This window comes from Talpa occidentalis, unplaced genomic scaffold (assembly GCF_014898055.3).
Source record: "Talpa occidentalis isolate TD23 unplaced genomic scaffold, MPIMG_talOcc4v2.1 talOcc4.6, whole genome shotgun sequence".
NCBI classification, from domain to species: Eukaryota; Metazoa; Chordata; class Mammalia; order Eulipotyphla; family Talpidae; genus Talpa; species Talpa occidentalis.
This window is the reverse complement of record NW_023604972.1, coordinates 54,774,040-54,789,091: the sequence shown is the minus strand read 5'-3', so window position 1 is coordinate 54,789,091 and position 15,052 is coordinate 54,774,040. Positions and strand designations below refer to the sequence as shown.

At 37.3% G+C, this 15,052-nt stretch overlaps 1 protein-coding gene and 1 pseudogene across 10 annotated transcripts in view; one reads left to right on the top strand and one right to left on the bottom strand.

Annotated features, from left to right (window-relative positions):
* ABCG2 (ATP binding cassette subfamily G member 2 (Junior blood group)) overlaps positions 1-15,052 on the top strand; it is a 160,440-nt gene that overhangs the window by 135,507 nt on the left and 9,881 nt on the right. For 9 of the 10 annotated variants that reach the window (XM_037529852.2, XM_054688217.1, XM_054688215.1 and 6 more), the window contains 5 exons: positions 3,664-3,753; positions 3,977-4,101; positions 4,966-5,120; positions 12,277-12,366; positions 13,204-13,286. In XM_037529852.2, the coding sequence (XP_037385749.2) occupies positions 3,664-3,753; positions 3,977-4,101; positions 4,966-5,120; positions 12,277-12,366; positions 13,204-13,286 (543 nt within the window). Of the gene's footprint in view, positions 1-3,663; positions 3,754-3,976; positions 4,102-4,965; positions 5,121-12,276; positions 12,367-13,203; positions 13,287-13,803; positions 14,023-15,052 lie in introns of those variants that run through there. The other variant, XM_037529854.2, reaches the window with a different exon arrangement.
* LOC119261251 (MOB kinase activator 1A-like) lies at positions 9,936-11,653 on the bottom strand (annotated as a pseudogene).

Genomic DNA, 15,052 nt, shown 5'->3' with positions numbered 1-15,052 from the left:
GCAGGAGAGGTCTGCTGTATCATGTAGGTAGCTCCCTGGCTGGCTGGGGATCAAACTCATGCTGCAGAGGCTGTGGATAGCTTCACAGTGCTGTGCTTAACCCCTTGCGCCATCAGGGAGGGCCCATTTGCCCATTTTAAAATTGTATCTTTTGTTGTTGAACTGTGAAGTTTGCTATGTGTTTCTGGTATTAACCTCATATATGATTTGCAAATATTTTCTGCCACTCTGTGGGTTGTCTTTTCACTTGGCTGATAGTTTCCTTTGATGCACAAAAGTTTTAAATTTTGACATAGTCCAGAAGATCTATGTCTTTTATTGCCTATCAGTTAATTTCCTTACTATTTTTTAATTTATTTAATATGAAGAGGTGGGTGGAACTCAGTTTTTTCTGTTATATAGTGGGTGCTTAGTTTACCCTTCCCAGTTATGTACCCATAAAAATATTCTTTTATCAAATGAATGAGCTAAATAGAACAAAATAAATTTTAGACTCTAAGACCAAATTAGTGGTTACTAGAAGGGGCAGAGGAAGAGGGATTGTTTAATCAGGTATAAGAGGTCAATTGTATGGTGTATAGAAATGAACTTTTTTTTTTTTTTTTTTTTTTTAAGATTTATTTATTTATTTATACAAGCACTGGGTACAGTCAGAAGCGCGGGAGGGTGAGAGAATTCACCAGAGCCAGAGCGGGGAGCAGAGCAGGCAGAAGGACCGAAGGACACTGCTGAGGGGAGCAGCGGGCGGCAGGAGAGGTCTGCGCGCCATGTGGGATCCTCCGCCGGTGGCCGGGGAGCAGCCGGGGATCGAACCGGCGCTGCAGAGGCTGCGGGCAGCTTCGCAACCCAGCGCTCAACCACTGCGCCACCGGGGAGGCCCTAGAAATGAACTTTTAGTGGCGAACTTTATGTACTATATACATCGATTTAAAGTGATGCACACCTAAAACGAATATGATGTTATAATACAATTTACTTTAATAAAAAAATTTTCAAAATAATGTTTAATGATGAGACTCAGTTTGGTGCCTAGCAAGCTCTCATCATAGGAGCTTAGCAGTAGTGAAGACTACAGAGTCTCCTTGAACTTTGTGTGCTGAGAACAGCTCTGAGCCACACATCAGGCCCATTACACCCACAATCTCAGGTCAGTTCCCAGAGCAGAGGGGTGGATGGTATTGTTATCCCTATGTTACTATCAAAGTAAGTTGCAGTATCTTAACTCAACTTTATTTTGATGTCTGGAAAAGACTGATGAAAGAATAAGCATAAGTTCAGCTCTTCATTAAGATAAAGTATCTCCTGTATGGAATCATGTAGTGTTAACTATATGATGAAACAATGGTTGCTGCTCTTTTCCAGAACTATGCCATTTTTCTTTTCACATTTCCTGAGGGGTATATTCTTCTAGATTATTTCCAAATGAGCTAGTAATTGTGATACATACTGCTTGTAGAGGTCTTATTTTCATCCAGCACAGATCATTTACACAGAGATCTAGAGGCTTTGGGCCTTTTGAGTTTTATAAAGGAAATATTTGGAAAAAATCTGTTGGGAAACCTGACCTCAACTGGAATTTTTAAAGTGCAACTGAAAATATACCATTAAAGCTCTTGGTAGAATCCAGAAAAATATAGAAGAGCTTTAGTTTTTTCTAAAATGTTTTCTGGAGAAAGTGGATTGGATTTGGGCCTACCTGGTGGCATAGGGGTTAAGTCTCAGTGCTATCAATGCTTTGGCCTGAGTTCAATCCCCTGCCAATGAGCTAATTCACATGGCACAGCAGACTCTCCTACCTCGCCCGCTGCTCCCTTCAGCAGAGTATGGTTGTATATCTACCTGTTCTGCTCCCCTCTGTCTCTGGTGAATCCTCTCCCCCTCCCTGAGCCTCTGTCCTATACCCCAGTTCTTCTATGCAAAAATAAAAAAATAAATAAATAATCAAAGGAAGTGCATTGGATTTATTTTGATCTGAATTTTTGACTTAATGCTTGCTTCCACTTATTTGTCCTTTGAAGTTGCTGGGGAAGCCGATGGTTTGTTTGTCTACTTTGGGACTGATTTATGCCAGAGTGGTACCTCTGCTTTTCTCTAACCATGTAACTGACAAGCTGGATTTTATGAGCTTCTTTGACATAAAGTTAGCTCTATTTAACTTAATAGTTTTTGTATAGGGTTGTGGTGATAGCTAAACAAATTAGCATATATTGGAAGAAAAGATATTTAAAAAAATATAAGGGGTTTGCAATTGTATGGGGAATATAAAAATAAAATTTATTAATAAAAAAATTCAATTATAAAAAAATATTTAGATCACTAAGTAGATACTACAGACATGGATAACTACCTTGAAAAGTCTTCACAATAAAAACTGCTTTTACTATAAAATAAATTATCTTACGATTTAGAAGGAATTTCACTATCTTCTAGCTTAAACTCATTATGAACATCATTGTGCCGTTAGATGTAAGACTTAACAAATTGAGCTGAATTGTTGCCATGTTCCGTGTTTCTGAAGTTGGCTTTTCCTTTGATTTTAAATTTGTATGCAGAAACTTGCATAACTGTTTTTGTACTGGGTCTGGCTATTTCCCATTAATTATCGTATAAACATTTACTTTTATGATAACCAGCTCCCTAATGTTTGTGTGTATGTTTTTGTTTATTTGTGAAAAATTTACTATGTATCTATGGACATTTTCTTTTTTGGGGTCTATGCACTTGTGTTTAATTTTTTATGTTTTCTTTTTGTGTGTATCATATTATGTGCCACTTCATCTCTTTTTCAGTTTCAACTCACACCCTCAGTTTCCATTAAATTGTTTGGTTATGAAGGACAGCCCAGCACTGTTGTAAGGATTGGGCTTTCACAAAATCTATCTTTGTATCAAGGTATAGATTAACTGAGTATTTCCCTTTTTAAGCCTAAATTATTTTACCGAGAACCATTCATAGTCTACCTTTATTTTTTACAGGTGCATATATTAATTTGCCCTTTATAAACATCATTTCATTTTCTATTTTGAGCACTATGGAAGCTGTATTGGCAATGGGTTGTCAAGGATACTATCAAAACCCTGCTGATGGTTGTGTGGTAGAAGAATACCATAAGCTGCCAAAAGAGATTTCCATCTACTGTCTTTCAATTTGCCTCTGGAAATCAGGGTGCCAGTGTGATTGGGGTTTGATGAGGGATCATTTGATGGCTTGCAATGGCCACCTTGTCTTGGCAGGGGCAGAGAGAGTTCTGCTGTCTCTTCCTTTTCCTCTAAGAGCACTAATTCCATCATGACAACCCTATCTTGATAACCTCACACAAACCTAATTACCTCCTAAAGACACCAAAATCCAAGGACTCCAAAAATCATCACATTGAGAGTTAGGGTTTCATCAGAGGAATTTGGGGGGTGTAGGGGAAGAAGCACAATTCAGACCATATAGCAACCCTAGACTGTGAATTTCAAACAGTGCTTCATGGGCCCTTAGGGTACCTTAGAATCAGGAATAATGGGTAGAACCCTGATAGGGTCCATACTTCCTCTCTATTTTAACCAGAATGTTGTGTGTTTAATGTTATATCATTTGAGGAAAGAGTTTTTCAGATGGAAAATTGATCTAGGAATATTTAATCGACTGTGGTGCTTTTGTTCCCTTTTATCACAGAGCTGGAGTGCTCTTCTACCTGACGACCAATCAGTGTTTCACCAGTGTGTCAGCTGTGGAGCTCTTCGTAGTGGAGAAGAAGCTCTTTATGTAAGTGTGTTTGTCCTAGCAGGCGGCTGTCCGGCATCTAGGGCTATTGGTCAAACTGGTTGCCCCAGAATTAGACCATAGATGGGATCTTGGGGGTGACTGATATTAATTGAGAAAAGACAACCAGAGGCTGGAAAGAAAATAATGAGTATGGTAGACCTGATGCCCCTTAAAACTAATGTAGGATGTATGGTATGTGTTTTTTTTTTTTTTTTTTTTTCAGACATGAATATATCAGTGGATACTACAGAGTGTCATCTTACTTCTTTGGGAAACTGTTATCAGATTTATTACCCATGAGGATGTTACCAAGTATTATATTTACTTGTATAACATACTTCTTGTTAGGTAAGCAAACAAAGAGACAAAAGTGTGTGTTTTTAATCTTGGGTACAAAGGGAAGCCAGTTCCTCTTTTGCAAGCATGTTTTCATTTCTCCAAACTAAGCCAAGCTGTGACACCAAGCCATTGTGCCCTTTCTCAAATAACTGTTCACTGAGGATACTTTTGTTAGTACTTTTTCCAACCTAATTTTTATGTAAAACATTATTTTAACTTAGAAGTGCTATGCGTCACATATACGCATGGAAAGAATTCACAAAACTAAGACCTGATACAGGAGAGGAATTTATTACCTTCTTATACTACCATGTGTAGCTTAACGAAGGGGATACATTCTGATAAATGTGTCATTAAGTGATCCTTTGTGCAAACATCAGCAACTGTAATTACACAAGCCTCGCTGTTATAGCCTGCCATAAACCTGGGTCATGTCGTGTAGCCTATAGGGACCCTATCTATATGTGGTCTGTCAAGCCACACATGACTCTGTGTGTATGTGTGTATGTGCGTGTGTGTATGGAGATAGAGAAAGATAGTGACATTTGGAAGCTTATTGGTTTAATAAAAACACATGTTAGGTAGGCAGTAGAAGTCTGGCCAGTTGTTTGCCGGCAGGCTTCTGTCTCAGGAACTCAGAAAATCATTAACAATTACACATAAAGGAGCACAGGAATTATATGGAAAAGTACTTATGTAGTAAATATAGAAAACTGTATAAAAGATCACTATTACATCATGGAGTGGTAATGACACTGATGACCCAGGGTGGTTGGGTAGTAGGTAAATTTTTAAATTATTGTTATTGGTTTCTCAACATACAGATCGTGGTGACCTGAGGTAGTTGGATTAACCTCTTCTTTTCTTCCTAAGGACTGAAACCAGAAGTAGAGGCCTTCTTCATTATGATGTTCAGCCTTATGATGGTGGCATATTCATCCAGCTCTATGTCACTGGCCATAGCGGCAGGTCAAAGTGTGGTCTCCATAGCAACTCTGCTTATGACTATCTCTTTTGTGGTCATGATGGTGAGTAGGAATCATGCTTCTCTGAGAGGTGGTTGTTTCCCCCTCCTTGCTTGCTAAAAATTCTCCTTTCATGTAATACCTGCTTTGAGAATTCTGTAAATGGGGCTCTGCTTTAAGGAGCCCTTATAGTCAAGTATAACTTCTATTAGAGAATGTCAGATTTTTCTTGAACTTATCCAGTCTTTTTTTCTTGCTACTATTGTAATATAGTTTCTATAACATTTAGTTAACAGAATGTTACAAATGAACTTTTAAAAGAGGCTTCTTGAGTGGTATCCACCTATTCCCTTAAATAATATACAGTATTGTTAGCTAATATTACCTCAATTAAAATAAAGAGTTAAAAAAAGAAAAGGTTTCATCTAGTGAAACCTTGGTAGATTTATTTATTTATTTATTTTTAAATATCCAGTTTTGTTACTCAGAGTTTCATTTTGGAGTGTTTTTTTTTTGTGTGTGTGTGTGTGGGTGGGATCCTCGCCGGTGGCCGGGGATTGAACTGGCGCTGCAGAGGCTGCGGGCAGCCTCGCAACCCAGCGCTCAACCAGCTGTGCCACCAGGGGAGGCCCGGAGCTTTTTTTTAAAAATAAAGATTTATTTATTTATGCATACAAGAATTGGGGTACAGGCCAGAGTTGTGGAGGGTGAGAGGATTCACCAGAGACAGAGTGGGGCACAGAACAGGCAGATTGACTAAAATACTCTGCTGAGGGGAGCAGCCGGTGAGACAGGAGAGGTCTGCTGTGCCAAGTGGGTAGCTCCCTGGCTGGGGATCAAACTCATGCTGCAGTGGCTGGGGATAGCTTCATAGGTTGTGTCTTAACCCCTTGCACTACCAAGAAGGCCCCAATCTTGGTATATTGATATTATACTTGGTATATATACTTGGTAACCTCAAAAACCAACCTTTTTAAAAATTTTTTTAATATAATTCTTACATCATTTTTCATTTTTGCACAATGTATGCATTTTCATTTTGGTTCTATTCCCCATACAATTGCACCCCCCCCCCTTATTTTGACCCTAATACTTCCTCTCACCGCCCCTTCTCCCCCACCTGTAGTGTATCTCTGGTTTATAGTATCTTGTTGATTTTGATTTTTACTTTGTATTAATTAGTATTTTTCCTGGTCCCTTATTTAGGTTTTCTAAATTCCTGCTATGAGTGAGGCCATCCAGTATTTTCCTTTTTCTTTCTGACTTATTTCACTGAGCATGATCCCTTCTAGCTCCATCCATGTTGTTGCAAACTGCATGTGTTTACCTTTTTTGATTGCTGAGTAATATTCCTTTGTGTATATGTACCACATCTTCTTGATCCAGTCATCTATTTTTGGGCATTTGGGTTGTTTCCATAGCTTAGCTATTGTAAATAGTGCTGCTATAAACATAGGGAAGCAGGTGCCCTTTGGAATTAATGTTTCTGTCTCATTTGGGTAAATACCTAGGAGTGGAATTGCTGGATCATATGGAAGCTCTCTCTTTAGTAGGTTGAGGAATCTCCACAGAGCTCTCCATAGTGTTTGGACCATTTTGCACTCCCATAGTGCAGGAGAGTTTTGCACTCCCGCAGTGCAAGAGAGTTCCTTTTTCTCCACAACCTCGCCAACATTTGTTGTTGCTAGTTTTTTTAATATGTGCCATTCTCACTGGTGTAAGATGGTATCTCACTGTAGTTTTGATTTGCGTTTCCCTGATTACAAGTGATGTTGAACATTTTTTCATATGCCTTTTGGACATTTGCATTTCCTCTTCAGAGAAGTTTCTTTTTAGCTCTTCTGCCCATTTTTTGACTGGATTATTTTCTTTGTTTTTGTTGAGTCTCATCAGCTCTTTGTAAATTTTTGTGATCAGTCCTTTATCATTGGTGTTGTGTGCAAAAATTTTCTCCCAGTCAGTGGCATTTCTCTTTGTTTTGGTTATTGTCTCTTTTGCAGTGCAGAAGCTCTTTAATTTGATGTAGTCCCAGCTGTTTATCTTTGCCTTCACTATCACTGCTTTGGGTGATGTGTCTGTAAAGATGTCTTTGAGGTGCATGTCATGTAGTGTTTCACCTATATTTCCTTCTATATATTTTATGAAAAACCAACCATTTTGAATGGACGGTTCCCTCATAAAAATGACAGGTTAGTTGCCCGACTTCTGCACTGACCTTAAAAACTGCCAGCTGCTTACCCAGTGGCTGAAGTGGTTAGGGTGGCAGCTACTCTTCAAAGGGAAGAGCTAAGCTCTATGAGAAATAGAACAATTAGCATGTGGCCTAGGTAGTCGACCTAAGGTTCCTCCTGCATTTTTTTTTTTGCTTTTATTTTCCTTTTTTAATTTAAATTTTATTTTTTATATTCCCCATACAATTACAACCCCCTTATTTTTGACCCCAAGCCCTCCTTTCCCCGCCCCCCACCCCCCATATAGTGTCTCTGGTTCATAGTTGTTTGTTGATTTTGATATTTTCTTTCTTATAGTTATTCTTTTTCCTGGTCCCTTATTTAAGTTTTCTAGATTCCTGCTATGAGTGAGACCATCTGGTATTTTTCTTTTTCTTTCTGGCTTATTTCGCTGAGCATGATCCCTTCCAGCTCCATCCATGTTGCTGCAAATTGCATGTGTTTATCTTTTTTGAATGCTGAGTAATATTCCATGGTGTATATGTACCACATCTTCTTGATCCAGTCATCTATTTTTGGGCATTTACCCAAAGGACACAGAAACATCAATTCCAAAGAGCACCTGCACCCCTATGTTTATAGCAGCACTATTTACAATAGCTAAGCTTTGGAAACAACCCAAATGCCCAATCCTCCTGTATTTTGAAGAGGAGTTTTATTTTTTTTTTTTTTTTTTTTTTTTTGGATTTAAATTTTTTATTTAAAAAAAAAATGCACCCAACTAGGTCCAGCTATTTTTGAATATGATGTTGTTAATCTGAGTGAGACATCCCACAAACTGCTCCAAAAAGCTGCTGCATCCCTCAGGTGCTTCAACTCAGGCCCCCTGCCCCCACAATCACCACCCTACCCCTTTTCCCCACGCCCTCCTTGGGCATGGATATTCTGCAGTCTCAGCTTTGGGTGGGGTTTGGAACACGTGGCTTTGAGCTGTGAAACTGAGCCACAAACAACTGGGATTTGCTACTGAGCAACACAATGTTGATTTATTTCTTTTTTTTTTTTTTTTTTAAATATTAAATTTTATTTTTATATTCCCCCATACAATTGCAAACGCCCCATTCTGACCCCAATCCTTCCCCTCCCGCCCCCCACCCCCCAAAAAGTGTCTCTGGTTCATAGTTTTTTGTTGATTTTGATTTTCACTTTCTTATATTCATTTTCCTGGTCCCTTATTTAAGTTTTCTAGATTCCTGCTATGAGTGAGACCATCCGGTATTTTTCTTTTTCTTTTTGGCTTATTTCGCTGAGCATGATCCCTTCCAGTGCCATCCATGTTGCTGCAAATTGCATGTGTTTATCTTTTTTGAATGCTGAGTAATATTCCATGGTATATATGTACCACATCTTCTTGATCCAGTCATCTATTTTTGGGCATTTGGGTTGTTTCCAAAGCTTAGCTATTGTAAACAGTGCTGCTATAAACATAGGAGTGCAGGTGCTCTTTGGAATTGATGTTTCTGTGTCCTTTGGGTAAATACCTAGGAGTGGAATTGCTGGATCATATGGAAGCTCTATGTTTAGTAGGTCCAGAAATCTCCACACAGCTCTCCATAGTGGTTGGACCAATTTGCACTCCCACCAACAGTGCACAAGAGTTCCTTTTTCTCCACATCCTCGCCAACATTTGTTGTTGCTAGTTTTTTTAATATGTGCCATTCTCACTGGTGTGAGATGGTATCTCATGGTAGTTTTAATTTGCATTTCCCTGATGACAAGTGATGTTGAACATTTTTTCATATGTCTGTTGGCCATTTGCATTTCCTTGAAGAGGAGTTTTAAAATGTCAGAATCATTCCAAAGTCCACACAGTACTAGGTCCCTCCTTGCTGGGTTCCTGAACTTCCCTTATGTCAGTAAATATCCGCATAGTTTTTTTTTTTTTTTAAATTCAGGAAAGTTTATGTGAATAAAATCCCAAGTTAAGATTTAAAAAATAAAGTCATTAGAAATAACTCGTTAATTCCATACCACAGCAGCTCTCCTGCCTGTGACTACACAGGCATCTCTTTTAACAAACCTGCCCTTTCAGAGACAGATTTTCCTTGTGTCTGTGCAAGTGTCTCTTCCTTTTCTTTCCTTTATAAATAACAAACCTGCCCTCTTGGCTTAAAAGAAAAAATACCATACCACATAAGAGGGAATTGTATGGAGACTATAACCAAGATGAAAATGCATACATTGTGCAAAAATGAAAAATGATGTAAAAAATATATAAAATTAAAACATTTTAAAAAATGAACAATGATGTAAAAAATAGATTAAAAATTAATTGATTTTAAAAAAATGCAATCATGGATTTTAGAAAAGAAAATATATGTATATCTTCTTAACTATAAAAGTACTAACAGACTTCAAATTAAAGGTTATCCAAAGTGGTACAAATGTTCAAAATCCTAAGGAAACTTTAAGAATCATTTTTATTCATAAAATAAAAGTAGAATGAAACTGATTTGATAGTATTATTAAGAAATTTGTATGGAAGCTTGTTAATAAATTTTGGTGGGAATTCTTAATATTTTGTTGCTGTCACCTGAAAAGACTTATTTTCTTCAGTAAAAGGATAATGTGTAAACTAATAAACTACAATTTAGTTATCACATTACAACCAAATGTGACTGAAGATACAGGAGTAGTTGACAGTGCCTCAGGTTTGACTGTGTCCTGAACTCCTCACTCTGAAGAGATTAGGCCAAACTGTTTTTCGGACAACTTGATCAGTAGACACAGACAATAGTTGTGTTTTCATTTCTCTTTTTGTAAAACTTGCTATTACCATAACAGATAGCAATGACTGTTCTAGTAATAGAGGAAGCAAAAGATAACTATTTTTGAAGAAATATTTATCTTTCTACCCAAGCTTCTCAATTAGTCCTTGAAGACTTGCCAGCTCATACCTGTCAATGATATCAAACACCTGAACAAAAAAATAAAGTGCTTCAGGGAGACATTGAGATGGGCCTCTGGCTGCATCACAGAATCAAAGTGCTGGTGATCAATATGGGCATCAACCCTGAGCAGATGCTTTAGATGGTCTTTGCCACATCATAGTTTTGGGGGAGTGGAACATCAGTCTTAGAAAGAAAAAGAGTTTCATCACCAAGTGGATTCTGAACCCAAGTCATCAAATAGTTAATGTACTTTGGTGCAGAACATTTGACTAACTTTTTAGTAATGGCACTGTTTGCCCAATTATACTTGTATGATGGCCTTGCAGACATGAATAGACAGCTTGCTTTAGTGCAGAATTCTGTAATAGTTACATACCATGTGCTTTGCAAAGAAATCTACAGAATAAATTCAGATTAACAGTAATCCATTAAGATCCTCTCCCTCTGATAACTGGTCTCAGATTTCTACTTCCTAGAGTTGCATCTGTATGATTTCAAAGATTATGCTAGTGAAACCCTTCAGGGATAGTCTTCTTTGATTTGATTGCTTTAAAACAAGAACAGCTGCTGAATTGGAAGCTAATCTTCTACACTCAGAAAAAAGGGGAACTGAGTCAATGACCCCCACCCCAGGTCAGAATTGGAACCCTATTGGAAACTGAGAGGGAATGGGTAATTCTCAGCCCCCACCCCATCCAGAGCAGAAGCCCAGGCCACTCCTCTCAGTTGGGGTTAAGCTCTGATGTAAATTACCCACCTCCTCCACTATGCCAACCCTAAACCCTATTTTTTAAAGAATTACTTAATTCTGATCTTATATGCCCCTAAACTTTGCAAGCACATATTTAAATCAACAGGTGAATGGGAACCAGTTACCATATCCCTTTACTGATCAAGAGAAATGGGAAGCATGTCCTTTCTGCTAGACTAGGATTAGGAGTAGATCTGTTTAAGAGTATCATTAATTAGTACACACTCTTGCTAAAATTTGATTCTCCCATTTCTAAGCTTGAAAACTACCAATCTAAATATTATTGTAAGAGTTTAAACCTTGCTTATGTAGTCTATGTCATCCAATAAATAAAATGTCCCCAACATATAAAACTGTTTTGTTTGATATATTTGTTTTGACTTATTTTACTTAAAATTTTTTTACATAGAACTTTTATTTTTTTAATTATTTTTATTATTTTTTTTATTTTTTACATCATTGTTCATTTTTAAATAATATTTGCTTTCCCCCACCCCCTCAGGTGTAGTTCCCATAGAATTTCCTTCACCAATGCACCTGTGCTCCATCACCTCAGTCCCCTGTGCTCCTCCCTCCCTCCCTCTGATCCCTTTCCCTCTTTTAAAGTGAGTGATAAAACCAGCTTTTTCTCAGTTGCTGTGTTACCAGTTGCTATATGTTATATACGAAGCACTTGGTTAGGTCAAGTTTAAAAATAAGTAGTCATACCAGCAATGTAGGCATGCCTATTCCTGAATAGCTGGTACCAGGTAGGAGGAGATTTATACAACCTCCTTCCATATGGTATCTCTGGCTGAAGTGTTCCTTCCGGGGATTTCCACTGCAATACTGCTTTTAGGTAGCTTTAAGTAAATGTAGTGGCCATGTTTTATGTTGTGCTTCCCCATATTGCACTATGTACCAATACCAGGCTTTGGGTTATTTTAAGCATGCATTATGAACGCTGAATTATTCCTGAAGTCATATGGTGACAGAATGCAAACCCCTGTAATAAAAAATACTTCTGTTTTATGGAAGCATGGAAGAGAGGAGATACTCAGAAGGTATTCTGGTGTTCTTATTGCCTGTATCATTAGAACAGTATCATTGACCTTCCAGTTTGTGCAGTTAGAGAAGGAAAAGTCATGAGAGTTAAGGATTTCCAGTTAAATGAAATATACATTATAGATACATGGTCTTTCTTTAAAACCACAAATAACCGTAGCTATAGCGCTATATACATATGAAGAGGGTATGACAAGTCTTTGGGGATAGTGGAAGGAATTTCAAGAAAGAGTTGGCCTTAACATGTGCTTCCGACGTTTTAGGGGACTTTAAGTTCTCATTCCTGGTATTTGCTCTTTTAGATATTTTCAGGGCTGTTGGTAAATCTCAGAACTGTGGTGCCTTGGCTTTCATGGATTCAATACATCAGCATTCCTCGTTATGGCTATTCGGTAAGTTTTCTGTCACTGTGACTGTTTTATTGTTTCCAAGCTAGGAAACAACTAAAATAAAGCCTAACCTAACCATCTCACAGCTATGACAGTCTCACAGGAATTTCCTTTTAGAAGGAATAAATGAGAATTTTCCTATTAAGGCTTGGGGTTAATAATTACCTGGGGTTTCCCCAGGCCCCTGTTATGTGAGGAAGGTGAAGGGTGTGGAGATAACTCATAGCGAAGGACTATCGATGGGATTGACTAATGGATGCTAAAAAAATAATAACTGTGCTTCAGTTCAATCAGGAGGTAAATGAGATGATGGGAGTCTAGAATACATATTTTATGTAGGAGGAATTTATAATTAAAATAAAGACCATATAATAGAGCCACTATTGGCTTTAGAAAGCTAATCATCTCCAAAGTAACTTGTTTTATTATACTGTAATTGAATTTCTAACTCCCAGAAATTATAACTAGTTTTGATGACAACAAACAGCAAGAATTGTCATTGTATGCCACTGTAGCTTTTTAATTATAGTGTTTATGAAGCTCTAAAATTGCAGAAAGAAGAAGAAGCCGCTGTGGGGTAATATAGCCGGAGTTCTCACCTCTTGGCCAGAATACTTATTTCCTCTGTGTTAAAAACTAAAACCCCAACCACAGTCTTTTTGATTGCCAGGGAAAACACTTTTAGTTGAGCTTTGGGGTGACAAGACTGTGAATATGAAGCGTGGTTTGTTTTTAGAGACAACAATGAAGATTAAACTAGGAAGCTGTGATTGTGATAATTCTCTTAAAAGTTTTTGAAATTTTAAGCATTTTCCATCCCCCACCCCCTTTGTGTTACAGGCTTTGCTGTATAATGAATTTTTGGGACAAAACTTCTGCCCAGGCCTTAATGGAACAACAAACAGTACCTGTGAATTTGCAATGTAAGTTTGCATTCAGTGCCTGTGTTTTTTTGTATGATTGCTTGTGAGTAATGGGTTCTTTGAAGAGCTTTGATCATTTTAGTAAGGGTCATGAGATGTTCTCTGTTAAAGTTAACGTTTGCCACATTGGGAGTGAGTGAAAAATTGCTTGGTAAATGTTTCTGGCTTTGAAGAGAACAGCTTCATAGATTTGGAAACAAGTACTCTGGGAATGTTAGAAGCTACCAAGTGTGAATCTGTGAACTTGGCCAACATACTTAAATCTTTCAAGGAGCCCATCTTTTAAGTGTGTATCATATCTACCCCATTGGGTGATTGTAGGGATTAACTGAACTATTATATGTGAGTATCCATTGTATCCAGTGGAGTTGTAAGGATTCACTATTAGTTATTATAAATGAAAGGATAATTAATTAAGACTTGATAGTCTATAGATTTCTTTAAGGAGCATGGAAGATTCTGAATAAAATATGTCAGATGCTGAGAATGATTATATTATTTTTTTCTTAAATTTCAGATGTACTGGCAATGAATATTTGATAAGCCAGGGCATCGATCTCTCACCTTGGGGCCTGTGGATGAATCACGTAGCCTTGGCATGCATGATCGTTATCTTCCTCACAATTGCCTATCTAAAACTACTGTTTCTTAAGAAATATTCTTGAGTTCCTCTTTAATGTACATGATAGAGCCACCCATTAAAAAGGGAGCACCCTGATTTATTTTAAATATTCAATGAAGTTTTTTGTCTTCTTCTCCTTTGCTGTTTTACTGTTGTTTGGAAAGATTTTCAGCACAAACAATCAGAAATCACAATGAACTGAATCGTACATGAAGGCTCCTAAGTCATAAACTAATGACGTAGGCAGACAATAGCCATAAAGGGCAATGCCAGTTTATTGGCCTAAAAAGGGAAAGTTGAATTCTAAAAATTTCTGACAAGTTACTAATTCTTTGGTATCAGTTTCCTCATCTTCAAAATCAGTAAATAAAAATGTACTAATGCTGTAAGTAACAAATGTATTAATGCTATGAAATCTCAAATAGATTAGAAAAATCAGTATTATTTATAGGATAAAAAAGCATTATGGTAGGAAAAGTTTTAATGTTTTTAAAGTTAAGAGAACTTACAGACATTTCTCTATAATGGAATTATCCCATCTCAGGTCTTGGCTGAGCCTTTGGACTTAGAACAAATGATGGGGAGTCTGGTGACAAGGTTGTTAGGACATTCTGGTTCAAGAAAATCACTTTTCCTTACCCTTTGGCCACCTTCCCTTAGTATTAAATTTTATATAATCAGGTACATTCATCAAAACTAAGAAGGTATTGTAACATTGGTACATTACTGCTAAATTATACATTATTTAGGTTTCACTACTTTTCCACTAATATTTATTTCTTGTTCTAAGATCCAACTCAGTGGTTCATTTGTATGCAATATATATATCCACACACACATATTTAAATTTATTTTTATGAGGAAACCAGAGAAAATTTAAGAGAGGCTAAAGTTTCGTGGATACAATCTTTAAAAGATCATTCCTTCTCTACCATTTTCCATCTCCTTTTGCTTCTCTGATATTGATAACAAAAGGTTGTCAAGATAACATACTACAAACAACTTTGGTCTTAGGAAACCCAATTTAAATGAACAAGTTACCTTAAGTTTCATATTTTCTTTTATAAATTGAAGTACACTATGTGATTTAGAGGTATAGGCTCACATCTCTTTAGATAAATGTTACCGAACCTTACCCACCACC